This window comes from Tamandua tetradactyla, chromosome 9, assembly GCF_023851605.1.
Source record: "Tamandua tetradactyla isolate mTamTet1 chromosome 9, mTamTet1.pri, whole genome shotgun sequence".
Classification (NCBI taxonomy): domain Eukaryota; kingdom Metazoa; phylum Chordata; class Mammalia; order Pilosa; family Myrmecophagidae; genus Tamandua; species Tamandua tetradactyla.
Genome location: NC_135335.1, coordinates 5,989,553 through 6,006,256, shown reverse-complemented (window position 1 = coordinate 6,006,256; position 16,704 = coordinate 5,989,553). Strand labels below are relative to the sequence as shown.

The 16,704-nt window shown below is 41.5% G+C and overlaps 1 protein-coding gene across 10 annotated transcripts in view; it reads left to right on the top strand.

The window, feature by feature from the left end:
* Window positions 1-16,704, top strand: part of PPP6R3 (protein phosphatase 6 regulatory subunit 3) — a 201,272-nt gene that overhangs the window by 101,817 nt on the left and 82,751 nt on the right. For 7 of the 10 annotated variants that reach the window (XM_077115457.1, XM_077115455.1, XM_077115454.1 and 4 more), the window contains 2 exons: window positions 9,958-10,190; window positions 15,964-16,150. In XM_077115457.1, the coding sequence (XP_076971572.1) occupies window positions 9,964-10,190; window positions 15,964-16,150 (414 nt within the window). In that variant the 5' untranslated portion in view covers window positions 9,958-9,963. Of the gene's footprint in view, window positions 1-9,955; window positions 10,191-10,940; window positions 11,969-15,963; window positions 16,151-16,704 lie in introns of those variants that run through there. The other 3 variants (XM_077115460.1, XM_077115459.1, XM_077115458.1) reach the window with 3 other exon arrangements.

Genomic DNA, 16,704 nt, shown 5'->3' with positions numbered 1-16,704 from the left:
AGTAACTTAAATATATCATCCCACTGTCTTCTAGCTTCCATGGTTTCTGCTGAGAAATCTACACATAGTCTTATTGGGTTTCCCTTGTATGTGACGGATTGTTTTTCTCTCGCTGCCTTCAAGATCCTCTCTTTCTCTTTGACCTCTGACATTCTAACTAGTAAGTGTCTTGGGGAACGCCTATTTGTGTCTAATCTCTTTGGGGTGCGCTGCACTTCTTGGATCTGTAATTTTAGGTCTTTCATAAGAGTTGGGAAATTTTCAGTGATAATTTCTTCCATTAGTTTTTCTCCTCCTTTTCCCTTCTCTTCTCCTTCTGGGATACCCACTACACGTATATTTGTACGGTTCACATTGTCCTTGAGTTCCCTGATACCTTGTTCAAATTTTTCCATTCTTTTCCGGATAGTTTCTGTTTCTTTTTGGAATTCAGATGTTTCATCCTCCAAATCACTAATTCTATCTTCTGTTTCTTTAAATCTGTCATTGTAGGTATCCATTGTTTTTTCCATCTTTTCTACTTTATCTTTCACTTCCATAAGTTCTGTGATTTGTTTTTTCAGTTATTCTATTTCTTCTTTATGTTCAGCCCATGTCTTCTTCATGTCCTCCCTCAATTTATCGATTTCGTTTTTGAAGAGGTTTTCCATTTCTGTTCGTATATTCAGCATTAGTTGTTTCAGCTCCTGTATCTCATTTGAACTATTGGTTTCTTCGTTTGACTGGGCCATATGTTCAGTTTTCTGAGCGTGATCCGTTATCTTCTGCTGGCGTCTGGGCATTTAGTCAGATTTCCCCGGGTGTTCGACCCCACAGGTTGAAAGATTTTTCTGTGCAATCTCTGGGTTCTGTTCTTCCTATCCTGCCCAGTAGGTGGCGCCCGTGGCACACGCCTGTCTGTGGGTTCCACCAGCGAAAGTTGCTGTGGGTCCCTCAACTCTGGAAAACTCTCGCCGTAGGGGAGGTTCGGCAGCCGAAGCGTCTTGGAAGAATGCCAGCCGGCCCGGGGTTCCAAACGGGGAGGGTCGCCGGCCGTCGCAGCACAGGAGAGCGTCCGGCCAAATTAGCCAGTCGGCCCGGGGCACCAAGCGTGGTGGGAGGGCGCCAGCTGTCGCAGCCCGGGAGAGTGCACTGTTCCTAGCCGACGGGGGAGTCACGTGTTTGGAAGGGATCCCCCGGTCACTGTTCTCCGCAGTCTGGGGATTTCTGACCCAACTATCTCAGTTGTTCCGGGGGGCCTCGTGTGGTGGGGGCACCAGCCGCCGCGGCCTAAGGAGACCGCCTGTCCAATTCTACCAGCTGGCCCGGGAAGGTGGAAGGAAGGGACTCCAGTCGCTTGCCGTCCCACCCAGGAAAGCCCGTGCCCCTTGGTGATCTCACCGGAGCTGGTTCTCCCAGATAGTCAGCCGTTCCAGGATGGGGTACACTGTCCCTTTGATCGCCCTCGTGGCTCCGGGAGCTGCTCTGTATTATCTCCACTCCCCCAGTAGCTGTTCTGGAGGAGGAAAGGTGAGGGCGGCAAGGCTGTCGAGGCTGGTGGCGGAGGAGCACGGTGAAGGCGGGGGAAGAGGGCACCGTGGTGGTTGGAGAGCAGCCGGAGCAGGAGGGGGAGGAGGGGGAGAAGGATGGCGGGCGGCTCGTCTGCTGCGGGGCGTGGGCGCCGCGCGGCGAGCCGGTGGAGAAAGAGAGGGGAGAAGGATGGCGGGCGGCTCGGCTGCCGCGGGGCGTGGGCGCCGCGCGGCGGGCCGGCGGAGAAAGAGAGGGGAGAAGGATGGCGGGCGGCTCGGCTGCCGCGGGGCGTGGGCGCCGCGCGGCGGGCCGGCGGAGAAAGAGGGGGAGAAGGATGGCGGGCGGCTCGGCTGCCGCGGGGCGTGGGCGCTGCGCGGCGGGCCGGCGGAGAAAGAGCGGGGAGAAGGATGGCGGGCGGCTCGGCTGCCGCGGGGCGTGGGCGCCGCGCGGCGGGCCGGCGGAGAAAAAGCCATATTTATATTTTGAAAGAAAAGGAAAACATGACCTATAACCTCTCCCTACCAGCCCTGAATTGGCTGTCATGTGAAAAGCATTGTTAACTTTTGAGTGGAGATGGAAAGGCTCTCTTAAAACCAAGAGGAAATTTGAACCATAATTGATGAAATAATATCATTAGACGTGGGCAGTGTAACAGTGTCTCAGTGACAGAATTCTACCCAAGTTCAATTCCCAGTGCCTGCCCATGCGAGAAAAAAAAAAAAAAAGGAAATATCATTAGACCTGTGATGTCCAGGACTGAAGCCACGAGTCATATGTGACTTTAGGAGCACATGAAATGTAGCCAGTCCAAATTCAGTTGTGTCATAAGTGTAAATTACATAACTGATTTTGGAGACTTAGTACCTCCTGTGATGGACCCCCTGACTTAGTACCTCCTGTGATGGACCCCAGAAAAGCCATGTCCTTTAATCCTCATTCAGTATTGCTGGGCTGGGAGTTTCTTGTTTGTTCTCATGGAGATGTGACTTACCCAAATTGTGAGTATTATTAACTTTTGATTAGATGGAGATATAACTCCACCCATCCAGGTGGGTCTTGACTAGTTAGCTGGAACCCTTTAAAAGAGAAAGCATTTTGGAGTGAGAGACAGAGTCTCAAGAGAACCATGAGAACCACTAGAGTCCATGCAGCCAGAGACCTTTGGAAAATATCCCTGGGGGAGCTTTGTGAAACGAGAAGCCTGAAGAGAAAGCTAGCTGACTCGCTGTGTTTACCATGTGCCTTTCCAGTGTGAGAGAGAAACCCTGAACTTCATCAGCCTTTCTTGAGTTAAGGTTGTTGGTGCCTTAATTTGGACATTTTTGTAGACTTGCTTTAATTGGGACATTCTCACAGCTTTAGAACTGTAAACTTGCAACTCAATAAATTCCCCTTTTTAAAAGCCATTCTGTTTCTGGTATATTGCATTCTGGCAGTAAATTTTTACATACTTACATGCTGAAATAATATTTTGCTATATCAGATTAAGTAAAATAATTAAAATTAGCTCTTTTTTTTTTACTTTTTGATGTGGCTAATGGAAAATTTAAAATCTCAAATGGCTCGCCTAATATTCCTTTTGACAGCACTGACTAGGGTGATAAGTGGAGCTAGTGTGGTAATGGGTGATAGGTGGCACTAGTGTGGCTCTAGATGGTAGGTAATATTGTGTTATCAGTGGCTTCTGGCGAGAAGAGAGGCCTTTAGACAGGGTGTGCTTGCATGTTTTTGTGTAAGTATATTTTTATTTCTTATGCTTATTCACTTCGTAGCACATTCTGAAGAAATAGTATTGAAAGATTTTTTTTTAATTATTAAAAGTTTTTAAGACAAATTTCATCATCATTCTAATGTCTTTCCCATGTGTATTATCTTAGAATCAGCTGCCTTTCCCATTTTTGTACCATTTGCATGCTGCATGTTTAGGTGATTGCAGCTATTTAAATTAGAAATATCTTATGCATGTTTATTACAGGTCTGGAGTATTGGTATGGATTTTCACTGATGGGTTTGCTCATCTTCAAATATGGAATCTTGAGAATTACTGTGGGGTCAATTAAGAAACAGTACAGGTAGAGCCGGCTTCACTGGCCTGGGGCATGAGCAGTCACCTAGGCCCCAAGCTCAGATGTGCCTGGTTTAGTGCTGTCACTGTCTTGAAATCCATCACAGTTTTGGGAAAAGAGACTCGCATTCAGTTTGTCCATGGCCCAGCCGATACTGGGTACAGATATTTCACGGTAGATAGCAGTGTATTGCCGTGGGGTTGTGAAGAGTACAGTTTATCCTGCATGGCCAAATATTCTAAGTTTAAGCAGAGGGAGTTCATATAATTGGAGGTTTTGAATTTTAAATTCATCAAAGTGTTCTGCCTTGCCTTTCCCTAGTTGACAGTGCATGTGGGTAGGACAGCCAGCAGTTTCTGTCTTCAGAGTTCTAATGACTTATCTTTTTGGATGTTTATCATGTTTTTTTCTGGGCTCCTGTTGGAAAATGATAGGATAAGTTCTTCTCTTATGTTGAAAGAAAACCTTGTAATATCAGCTTGTCCAGAGGAGTTTCTGAAATAACACAGCCCCATGTTTGCATTAATATGCTTTTCAAACTCTTTTTTTCATGGTTACATAATTATTTTGAGTATACTTACTGCATTTTGTGAAGACATAGACTAAAATGGCACTCACTTGTTCCTTTGTGAATTGCACACGCTCAGCACTGGTCTAAACCCAGAGCAGCAACAGCATCTAGAAATTTGTTAAAAATGCAGAATCTCTGATTCCTGATCTCCTGAGCCAGAATCTGAAATATCTTCTTTAAACAAGACACCTGGGCAATTTTTATTCTTGTTAAAGTTCTGAAAGTGCTGGTTTGAAGTTCTCTGGTTCCTTGGTGAATGTGGTGGTTGGGTGCTAGCTCCCATTTCCCGAGGGCCTGCAAGCTCCATCTCTTGTACTGGGCCCTTAACTCTGCTTTCTTTCTGGCTTCCCCCCAGCACTTCACTGGGCCTCAGGGCTAGCTAGTAGTGGAGCTGCAACTGAAATCCAGATCTGTTTAGATCTTTAGCAATTTTAAAAGGTTTGGGAGAGAATGCTGTTTATTTGATGCAAGCAGGAGGTCATAGGTGGTTTACATAAGCCACGGTTGGGCACATTCTCCAGATGAACTGACTCCTTTGTGCTACCTCTGGAAAGTGATTTAACCACATCACCAAACCTGTTCCTGTGTCATAACAACAGGTTGGTACCTTTTCTTCCAGAGACACATTGTCACTATTTAAATGCTTTGAAATAAAGATACCATGCCCCATATTTTGCTTCAAAAAGGCATTTCAGTAGTTTCAGAAGGCCTTTAATTAAAGCAATTAGTTGGAGGTGAATGGATTTATTTTTAAAAAAAAGAATCCTTTGATCCTCTTCTGTCCATATAAGGCAAAAATTTTACTCATCTTAAATTATAGTGAAAGAAGAAAATAGCAGAGATCATCTCCTTGTGGCATTAAGTAACACTTAGCTCCCCAGTGACCTCTTTATCCAATTGTCAACTCTTCTGGAGAAAACTCCATTTTTTTTTTAATGCAGTTTTATTGAGATAAATTCGCACACCATACAAACCATCTGAAGTATACAATCACCAGCTCACAGTATCTTCACATAATTGTGCATACAATCCAGTGAACAATTTTAGAACATTTTCATTATTCCAGAAAAGAAATAAAATTTAAAAACCCCAAATCCTCCCATATCCCTTATCCCCTCCTATTATTGACCCATAGTATTTGTGTAAAACATTTGTTACTCTTGATGAAAGATTAAAATATATCATTATAGCCCATAGTTTACAAAAGGTACATTTTCCTCTGTATATCCCTCTGTTTATTATTAACTCTAATAGTGTCATACATTTGTTCAAGTTCATAAAAGAACTTTTTTGTATTTGTACAGTTAATCACTGATGTTGTCCACCACAAGATTCACTGTTATGTATTTCCAAGTTTTAACCTCCAGTTTTCCTTCTGATGGCATACGGCTCTAAACTTCCCCTTTCCATTGCATTCACTTACTGTTCAGCACTCTTAATTATTCTCACAGTAACTTCCTATGGTTATTTCTGTCCATTTGAAATGGAGGAAACCCTATTTTTAAACTACCTCATCCAATCCATAAACAACTCTAGAAATTTGAAAAAAATGGAGTGTAGTTTCGTTTTTGCCATCTCCCTCTTTGTCTTATTGATTTAAAAGCTATTGATTTGATTTGCTGTTTTACTATGAGGAGATTTTATTTTCTCTTATCCCTAAATCCTGTTCAAGAATAGTATAGGATATGAATTTATTTTTACTAAAAATGATTTGTTGAAGCTTTAACTCCTTTCATTTTCTAAAGTATCTTTTAAAATAGGACTCCATTTTGCCTCAGGACCCTGAGTAGTTAGTTAAACTTTGGCACTGTTATTTCCTACCCAGCTTCTTCCTACTTCAAAAGGCACAAATAGACCCAGGGTACACGCTAGGGCCGGGCCAGCCGTAACTCATTTACCAGTGCCATTGGCTTCCAGTCAGTTTGTGGTTTGGCCAAATGATAAAATATGTAATGTTTGTTTAAGGAGTCTAATATAAAGAAAATTTATTATGGAAATCTGTATTTTAAAGTGTTCTAAATTGAAAAATGCTGATCTAACTCAGAATAGAGGCAAGTGAAAGGAGTTAAGCATGTTAATGGATAGTTGCTAGAGAACTCCTTTTCCTGTTTTTATCTTATGTTTAAAATAAGTATTCTAAGTAAACTCAGCAGGCCCTGGGGAGCAGAAGACTTGTGTCCATCAGGGTAGGCCACCTTGTCTGGGGCAGGGCGCTCTTCTGGACACAGTCCAGGCCTGCGCTTTTTTTCCATGTGGTGATTTGGGGACCAGGCACTTTCCATTTCTTGGCTTCACCATCTGATAGGGCCTTTTTTTTTAAAGTCATCAGCATCTACCCAGGCACAGGGGAAAGAGCATGGAGGTTTTATGGTTCTTATTCCATGGAAGAAAACCTCATCACTTGGCCATACCTGTCAGCCAGAGAAGTTGGAAAGTGTGGTCTATCTGAATTCCCCAAGAAAGGGAGGATGGATTGAGAAGATAGCACAGCACCCACTGATTGCTCAGCCCTGCCAGGTGGTGATGCCTGCGGGGGAGAGATTTGCGCACATTCTGGAGACTGCAGAAAGGAAAGTTTTAATGGGAATTGAATTTCTTCTTGAACAGAGGACAATATTTTCTGTAAAGGGCCAGGTAGTAAATAGTTCAGTTGTCCCTTTGTGGGACACCTACTTTCTCCATTAACAACCCTTTAAAGATGTAGAAAACATTCTTGGCTTTCAGTCTGTGGGCTGAATCTGGTCTGGAGGCAGTTTCTAGACCCCACACCCCCACCCTTGCTTTCTAGGTTAGCAGCTCTTCCATGCTCTGTGCGTGCACTGGTTCATTTAATCATGCCTAAATATTAGGCTTTTGCACAAGTCGAGGGTTTAATGAGTTAACTTTTTAAGATTGCAGTTGTGGAAATTGTTTTTTACTTGAGGTGTATACATCATGTCTTTTTTTAATAATGTTTTTATTTTATTGTGAAATATAACACATATACAAAAAAGCAATAAATTTCCAAGTACATTTTAACAAGTAGTTATAGAACAGATTTTAAAGTTTGGTATGGGTTACAGTTCCACAATTTTTTGTTTTTTCTTCTAGTTGCTCCAGGACACTGGAAACCAAAAGAAATATCAATATAATGCTCATTTGTTAAATCCTGTCTTTTCTGTTATATTCCTCCTCTTTAAATAACATATATACATAAAAGCAATAAATTTCAAAGTATATCACAACAACTAGTTGTAGAACAGATTTCAGAGTTTGGTATGGATTACAGTTCCACAATTTTAAGTTTTTACTTCTAGCTGCTCTAGGATACTGGAGTGTGAAAGAAATATCAATACAGCATTCAGCAGTCATACTTATTTGTTAAACCCTATCTTCTCTGTATAACTCTACCATCACCTATGATCTTTCTATTCCTCTCTTTAGGGGTGTTTGGGCTATGGCCATTCTAACTTTTTCATGGTGGAAGGAAGGGTCTGTCTCTAATATGGGGTAGGAAGATGGAACTATTTGGTGTTCTAGAGAGGCACTGGGCCCTCTAGGTTTCAGGACTTATCTGATCCGGGGACCCGTCTGGAGGTTGTAGGTTTCTCAAAAGTTGCGCTAGTGCATGGAATCCTTGTGGAATCTCATATATTGCTCTAGGTGTTCTTTAAGATTGACTGGAATGGTCCTGGTTGCATAAGAGCAACCTCTGGACTCTATTTGAACTCTTCTGCGACTGATACTTTGTTACCCTTCTTTTCCCCCTTTTGGTCAGGATGGTATTGTATAAACCATGGTACCAGGGCCAGACTCATCCCTGGGAGTCATCTCCCTTGCCGCCAGGGAAACTTTCACCCATGGATGTCATGCCCCACCTAGGGGGAAGGGCAGTGATTTCACTTGCAGAGTTGGGCTTAGAGAGAGTGAGGCCATATCTCAGCAACAAGAGGCATACCTATAGGAAGGCTAAGCTTCTCTGCTATATGCATAAACTTCACAAGAGCAAGTTTGAAGATCAAGGGCATGGCCTATTGATTTGGGTGCCCCTAATATTTGATATAGTATCAGGGGTTTCCCAGGTTACCACCCTTCGTATTTTATATTATTCTTATCTAAAACTTTTTCTCTAAGGAGCTTGTTTTTTGTTTGTTGTTTTGTTTTGATTTGTTTTGTGTCCTTAAAACTCTGCTTATCAGACACTTAATACTTAAGTTCGGGAATCACTGTAGCCTCTTTGTGGTGCTATTCCTCATTTGAACCTCTGTTGGATGCCCGAGTCCTGAAATTTTACTGATCAAAAGTGGCCTTTGACCTCAGTTGCCTATCATAACCTGCCAACCCCAACCAAGACCATTTCAGCCAATCCTAAAGAATACCTAGGGCAATTTATAAGATTCCACAAGAGTTCCATGCACTAGAGTTAACTTGCCAGAAACCTACAACCTCCAGATGGGTCCCTGGTCCATGTAAGTCCTGAAACCTAAGGGGCCCAGCCCTTCCAGAACATCAGCTAGTTCCATGTCCCTACCCCATATTAGTGACAGACCCTTCCAATATCAAAAATTTAGATTTGCCATAGTCCAAACTACCCCAGTGAGAGATATGGAAAGATCAAAGGTCATGGTAGAATTATATATAGAAAATTATAATATAGGACTTAACAAATGAATATGAATGCTGAATCATTAAATTGATATCTCTTTTAGTCTCCAGTATTTTAGAGCAGCTAGAAGTAAAAAACCTAAAGTTGTGAAATTGTAACCCATGTCAAAGTCTGAAATATGTTCTACAACTAATTACGGTGCTGTGCTTGGAAATTTATAGCTTTTTTGTATATATATTATTGTTCACAAAAAAAAAAGAAGGAAAAAGAAGTCGATTGTGATGATAAAAAAGTATGTAAGCCCTCTAGCCTCCTATATTCTGGAGCAGCTAGAAGAAAAAATATAAGAGGATTGTATGATAGCCCGTGACAAACTCTGGCATCTATCCTGTAGCACTCTTCACTTTTTGAAGAGTGCTTTGAAAACTATTGCTTTTTTATTTATTTGCTTTGTACATATGTTATATTATACAATAAAAAGAGTTTAAAAAGAAAAAAAGTGGCTTTTGAGAGTGTTTCATTATGGCAGCCTTCAGAATATAGAGTGAGCCCGTGGTTCATGTTCTAGTGATAACACGTGCCTTGGAGAAAACAAACTTTGTGTTTTAGTTGTCAAGGGAGTGAGAAGAAACGTGATTATTTTAAGTGATTGTCACATGTTTTTCATAGTTACTGGAGAATCAGTTTCTCTGATTCCTCAAAGAATTAGGGTCCTGAATTTCAGTTTCTTTATTAAGAATTACAGAGGTTTCCATCCCAGGTTACCATTTTATGACTTTGATACTTTCGTCTGAAAGTGCTGATTTGTAGTGGTTATTTTATTCCAAAGAGTTCTAGATACTTATATCTCGTTATTCATCATTTATTGCTAAGGTTGCATTTCAAGAAGATGTCTTTATCCTTAAGAAAGAGTTACCTCCTGACATTAAAGTTCTAGTTATAGTATGGTAAAATAACTTTTGTAGTCAAAACCATCTCATCTTTTAGCTTTGAACATTTTCAAATCAAAACTTTTTGTTAACAATAAAAATATTTTTCTCTGGGAAGGAAAAAATTCCTGCCAATTTTGCTTATTAAAAAGGTGTTTTATAGATTCAGTATGAAACTTATTTTACTTAAAAGGCCAAGTTGGCATTTTAGACTGTAAAACTGAAATGAAACTTGAATTATGGAAAATTAATGTGTGAAGTTGAAATTTTATAAAATACTCTCTGCATTTTGTTTAGACCAGCATGTTTTGGAAATTTGATCTTCATTCATCATCCCACATAGACACACTTCTAGAAAGAGAAGATGTAACACTGAAGGAGTTAATGGATGAGGAAGATGTTTTACAGGAATGTAAAGCTCAGAACCGCAAACTTATAGAGTTTCTGTTAAAAGCAGAATGTCTCGAAGATTTAGTCTCATTCATTATAGAAGAACCACCTCAAGACATGGATGAAAAGATCAGATACAAGTAAGAAAATTCAATATTCTCTTTAGGGTGGGAGTAAAGTGAAATGGGGTAGAGTATTAGAGTTCTCCTTGTCAAACAATTCACTTGAGCTGCTAGAAAGTGTTTACCAAATATTAAGAGGGTCAAGAATGACAGGATTAGAGTGGAGTTTGAAATCTATTCTGGAACTAAGTCCAGTGAAATCACTGAATTTAAAAAATGAGTATTCAGAATTTCTGTTAGAAGGTTTCGTGGAAAGGCAAAGTGCTTTTTAAGTGGTAAGTTTCTTAAAATAGTAAGATGATTCAAGTAAGTATCTTCTCTATGTTGCTGGAGATTATGAGGCTACCCAAATCACACGGCAAATAAAGTCACAGCTTAGGTTATCAAGAGCGTTGCTGATGTATATCCTGACCTTTTGTTAACTGAAAATAATCGGAGCATGGCTCTTGGTGAGCCTTACATAGCTGAGTTTCAGGAGGCAACTCCGTGGATGACAATTACAGTGGATTTATCTACCCATCACTAGTTTAGTCTTATATGCAGGACAGCAGTACTGTGCAAATCCTGTCTTTTCTAACACTATACAAACCCTTGGAAACCTTTTACTCTGTAGGTATTAGGGTTTCTTTCCTGATTCATTTGATTATTTCTTCATATCCAACTCTGCTGAAATATTCACCACCACCTCCCCACCCCCCACCCCCCCTACCCCCAATCACAGCAAATTCAGGAAGAAAATGTCATTGATGGTACATTAAATAAACTTAGTGGAATGGGAAGAATTCTGGCCTTTAGTAGAATCTCTTTTGTCCTGTTTTCCCCAGTCTATCCCTCTTTCATTTCTTCTTGAGGAGGACTTTTGTCTTTGGAGAAATAGTTCTTATTAATGCTTTCAGGTTGCAGGTGTGTTGTATCTTTAAGAGTTTCATTTTCCCTGCCAGCCGTTAAAAGTTGACAACTAGCATTTGGTGAAAAGCTGACTCAGAGGTCGATACTTTAAAGAAAGAGAAGAAAAACAAATTTGGCAGCAAAAATACTAGTGTCTCCCATCTCCAAAAGAAAATTTCCTACTTTGGATTTCTCTTCACAATGGACCAGCACATGGATGAATGCTGCTTGATGAGGGGCTTATCCTTGTAGGAGGCAGCATGGTACAGGGCAAAGAGCATGGCTTTGCATCAGGCAGACCTAGGAGGAATGTAGGCCTCCCCTCTTGTAGGTTCTGAGAATTTGGGCCAGTTATTTAACTTTACAGGTCTGTTTCCTCATATGTAGAATGAAGCTAATATTTCTTTAACTAGTGACAGGTAGGCACACTTTAGCTTCATACTTACTTTAACAAAAAGAAGTGGTGGCTTTTCTTTCTGTTATAGCACAGCTTGGCAGTTGAATTGCCATGCCAGTGGTTTTTGAGGCTACCTTTTGAGTTTACAAGGGCAGAGATGCCTCCATGAGCCCAAAGCCTCTGAGCAGGGTCCCATTGTGACAGAGTCTGACCTGAGTTGGGCAGAGTGGTTCTCAGCTGTGCCTCTGGGCTGAACAGGACCAACTCTGTACCGCGTGCACTTGCATGACTCAGACAGCTAGATTAGCACAGGTTTTTTTTTTTTTTTTCAGATGGGCTCTTAAGTTTTTAAGGCTAAGTTTGCTGTAGCCTGCTAAAGAAGTTTAGGCTAGGGTTTTTTTTTTTAATAGTTTTTGGGTGGTGGAATGATTGCTGGGGTTTGTGAGCTATTATGGTAGTTACATGAAGGGATTGAACCCACCACCATTTTAACTTAGTTCAGTGATCATAGGTAAGATATTAGAGGTTTGTCATTTTATATTAATCTTTTTTAATCCTAATGACAGATAGCGCATCTTAAATAATTTAGCAGAAATTTTCACTAACAGAACTTTAAAAATAGGTCATTAGTGTAAATACAAAAGCAGACTTAAAAATACTTTTTTGTTTTGTTTTAATTTATTTATTAATTAAAAAAATAAACCAAATAAAACATCAAGATATATAATCAGTAATTCACAATATCATCACTTAGTTGCATATTCATCATTTCTTAGAACATTTGTATTAATTCAGAAAAAGAAATAAAAAGACAATAGAAAGAAATAAAACAAACACAGAAAAGAAAAAAAAAGATTATACCTACCATACACCTTACCCCTCGCTTTCATTGATCACTAGCATTTCAAACTAAATTTATAAAAATACTTTTAACCTGATGTTTGTGGGTAGGTAATAAACAGACATGCAGTTATTAAGTGGGAGTGGGGTTCATTGATTTAATGAACATTTGTGGAGTGTACTGTTCTGACCTGGCTTAAAGAAAGTTAACCCATAGTTTGTCAGATAAATCCTCTGGATAAAAGTAAAGCCAGATAAGACAGGGAATGCTGATGGTGGTTGGGATGAAAGCAGGGGGTGAGGGAAGGTCTTCTGAGGAGATGCCATTTGGTCTGAGACCTACTGAAAATGAGGGAGGGTATGTGTGGGTGTCTGGGGAAGGAGCACACCAGGCAGAGGGGACAGCAAGAGCAGAAGCTCTAAGGTGCCAGTATGCTGTGTATACTTAACGATTAGCAGGGCAGCCTTGAGTATGAGGGGAAAAGGGAGAATGGAGGGTGAGGTCAGAGAGGGCATAGGGGATGGGGCCTGCAGGACTTGGTAGACTAGTTAGAATTTGGCTATGCTGTAGATGAGATAGGGAGCTAGTAGAGGGTTCTAAACAGCACATGACTTGACCTAACTTACCTCTTAACCAGGATATCTCTGCCTCTGCGTGGTGGGTAGGCTGGTTGAGCAGGAGGGCAGGAACAGAGAGGGAGAATTAGCCAGGAGGTCACAGTACTAAGCGGAGAAAGGAGGGAGGATCTGAGTGGATCTGACTGGTAAACACTGATCAGATCTCTAGGATGTATATGATAAAGCTAGAGCTGAAGGGATTTCCTGATAGGTGTGGAGTGGAAGAGAAAGAGAATTAAGAATGTCAGGGTTTGGGGGCATCCTTGCTGAGGGGATGGAGTACATTTTAAGGCCCTTGGGAAGATTGGAGCAGGGCTCAATTTTAGAGGGGAAGCCCAGAGTTTGATTTTGGTCCCATCAGGTCTGAAGTGCCTCTCAGACATCCAGTGGAGGTGGAGAGACAGCTAGGCAACCTGCATGTGGATGACTGGGCCAGATAACATGGGAGCTGCTGTAGGTGGAGGAAAGGTTCAGAGATTGTAGGCTGGGTTGAGGTTCCCACAGAAGGACTGAGAAGGAGTGGTTGGAGTAAGAGGAGACCCAGGAGGGGCTGGTGTCCTGAAAGCCAAAGGAAGACATCCTTCAGGAAGGCTAAGGAGGCTGCTGCTCATTGGTCCATTGAGATGAGACTGAGAATTGACCATTGAAGTTTACAACTAGGAGATCATTGGCCACAACATGCAGTTTCTTTAGCTTAGTAGAGGTGAAAATGTGGTTGACATGCCTTTGGGAAGAATTGGAGACCAAGAAGAGACAACTCTTTATAGTAATTTCCTGTCAAGGGAGCAGAGAGAGGAATGGTAGCTGGGTTCCCCACCCCCACCTCCCACCCCAGATGGAAGAAATAACAGTACGTTTATACATTGGTGAGAATGATGGAGGACAGAGGGAAATAATGATGATGGAGAGGGAGAAGTGATCCATTGGTGCACTGTGCTGGAATAGGTGGGAGGGAGGGAATGAATAGCAGGGCCTTAGGAGCAGGAATGGCTTCCAGTTGGGGCTGGGGGAGGAGGAGTGGGCTCAGCTGCAGTTTTGGGGTGGGGTGGGGGCAGTAGGGCTCAATTCTATTGATTGCCTCTGTGTTCTCTGGATAAAGGAGTTGAGGTGGGGGAGGAGAGCACTGGTCATCAGGTAATAGAGCTAGAGGAGAGGCTGAGCTAAGGAAGGGGATTCTCGGGTATTTAATGTTAAAGAGCGGGAATTAAGGGGGTAACCAGCCTTAGAACCCGAAGCCTTTTATGTAATGCCTAGGGCCATATGTGTGCTTTTCTATTTAGATTGTACTGCAGAATCACCTCGGGAACTGGGAAAGATAAAAGATTAAAAAGATACCCATGTGATACTCTAGACCTTCTGCATCAGACTCGGAGAATGCGTCCAAGTATTTGATTCACAGCTGGGGTTGAAAACTGCCACCTTTTACTAATCTTTTATTTGCCATTTGCGCCAGTTGAGAAATGACATCCCCTCTCCCACTTCACCCCCAGCAGCACTTCTGCAGTTTTATTGCAGAAAAGAAAGGGAATGGAAAGCAGCTAGTGTTCATTAGACACTCATTTATTGCCTGTCAGGCCCTTTTCCCAGTGTTTTGTATATATTAGTGTCCTCCAGGAGATAAGAACTATAGTTTTAATATTGGGAATGAAGGAACTGAGGCCAAGAGAGGTCAAGTACCTTTCTCAAGGTTGTACACATTGTAAGTGGTGGAGGCAGGTTTTGAACCTTGATGGTGTGATTCCAGAAGTTGTCCCTCTATCTACTGCACTGTCCTGTTCTTGTGATGATGATGGCCACTTTATAGGAGTTTATGTCTTGACATCTTTGATGTGTTCCATGAAATGAAGGAGACTTTAATTTCATTGAGCCCCAACCTCCGGAAGACAGCTATTTGACAACATGGTCTTCATGTCCACACACCTGCCAGTTCTTGTCCTTTTTCAATCTTTTTCCCTGTAATGGTTCATTTTGGGACATTTGATTACAGTTAAGCCTTCCGACCTCATACCAGACCCTCATAGGTGCTGGGACTTTCTGATCTGTGGCTAGTTATGTCTGAGCCAGGGGTCTCAGAACATGTTGAGGGGTGTCCTAGCCCATAGGCCTCACCTCTGTTGTCACACAGCTGCTTAGCAGTCTTGTCACTTCCTTGTCTGGTAAGCATATGTGCTTGCCTCTTCTGATGACTGGTTTGTGGCTGCTGTGCAGGGAGGAAGAGAAGAACAGTGACGTGAACTGTGGGTCATGGTGTCTGGACAGGTCTTGAAATCTGTGTTGTTACTGTTGTAAACAGACAGGAAATGGTTTGTGATAAAAGAAGCAAGTAGAGAAAATAGACTGTTTCTAGAGAGAGAGTAGTGTGATCTCAGGGGCAAGTGTGCCATTAGGGGCTACAAGTATTTCCAAGGCTGTGATTGTAGCTAGAGCAGGTGTCATGTTGCTTTGCTTTCTGTGGGTCTCAGTCCTCCTGGAGTAGTTTGTAGTAAAGGCTGACTGGGTGGGCTTATTTTTTGCATCTGTACTAATCTCCAAAAGATACTGGAAAGCTGCAGGAGGACCTCATTTTCATATGCATCTTCTTACCTAGGTAACTCAGGCTGATATCCTGTTCTCCACTTCAGTGTATAAAGATATTTATTGTTTAAAGATTTAATACAGATTGACCACTTGCTAAGCTCCCCAAGACAAGTTCTTACTACTGTTTGCACCCATCTAAAGATAGGGGTGGTAGGCCCAGCCAGGTACTGGCCATGTGCATCTTGAGAAATTTCCAAGTGCTGTGTTTTCCTCCACCTTCCCCATTTCAGAGTGGGCCGGTGACTCCTGCAGCCAAATGGTTCTAAAGACTTGGTTTAGAAAAAGTTTTTCAGACATACTAGAAAGTTGACTTTAATCTAGAAGTTGGAGAAAATAGACTGAAAGGATTTTCTCATTCCCAGATGATTTTGTTATTGTCACAAAATTTCAGGAAGTCTTTTTGATTTGTGCTTTAACTTCTGTAATTAAACTGTTAATATAGATGATGATATAAGTATCCTGTTCTTCTAGGTATCCAAATATATCTTGTGAGTTGCTCACTTCTGATGTCTCCCAGATGAATGATAGACTGGGAGAAGATGAATCCTTGCTAATGAAATTGTATAGCTTTCTTCTAAATGATTCCCCCTTGAACCCACTACTTGCCAGTTTCTTCAGCAAGGTGCTAAGTATTCTTATCAGCAGAAAACCAGAACAGGTAAATATTGTTTTCCAAAAGGTAAGTATTAGGACTGATCATCCCCCTGAGGTGATCCCCACTAATTTTGGTGATTTAGTCTCCTGAGTTTACCTTAAGTCCTGATTCTATATGAGAATTATTTTAGACCTTGAACATTTTAAACACTCTCTGATTTACACATTAGTGAATTAAATGTGTTCTTGGTGTATCTGTTTCTGAGTCTCTCATATTCACTTAATTTGATAGCATACAGGCTCCCTCTTTTGACAAGTAGTTATAAACAAGAGAATTTGTGGTCCCGTTTTGTGAAGATGGCATTATGGTGCTTACTAAGTGCTTAAATGTGTGAGTGCAATCTTAGCGAGTCTTTGTTAAAGTAACAGTTTTGTTTTTTTCTTTTAATGATGACCATGGATGAAGCTTAAATTAAAAATCATGTTGCGGGTGCGAGGGTAGTTTAGTGGTAGAATTCTCGCCTGCCATGCAGAAGACCTGGGTTTGTCCCCTGGCCCATGAACAAACGAAAAACCAAACAAAAATTCAACGAAATGGTGCTACAATAAGGAGATACT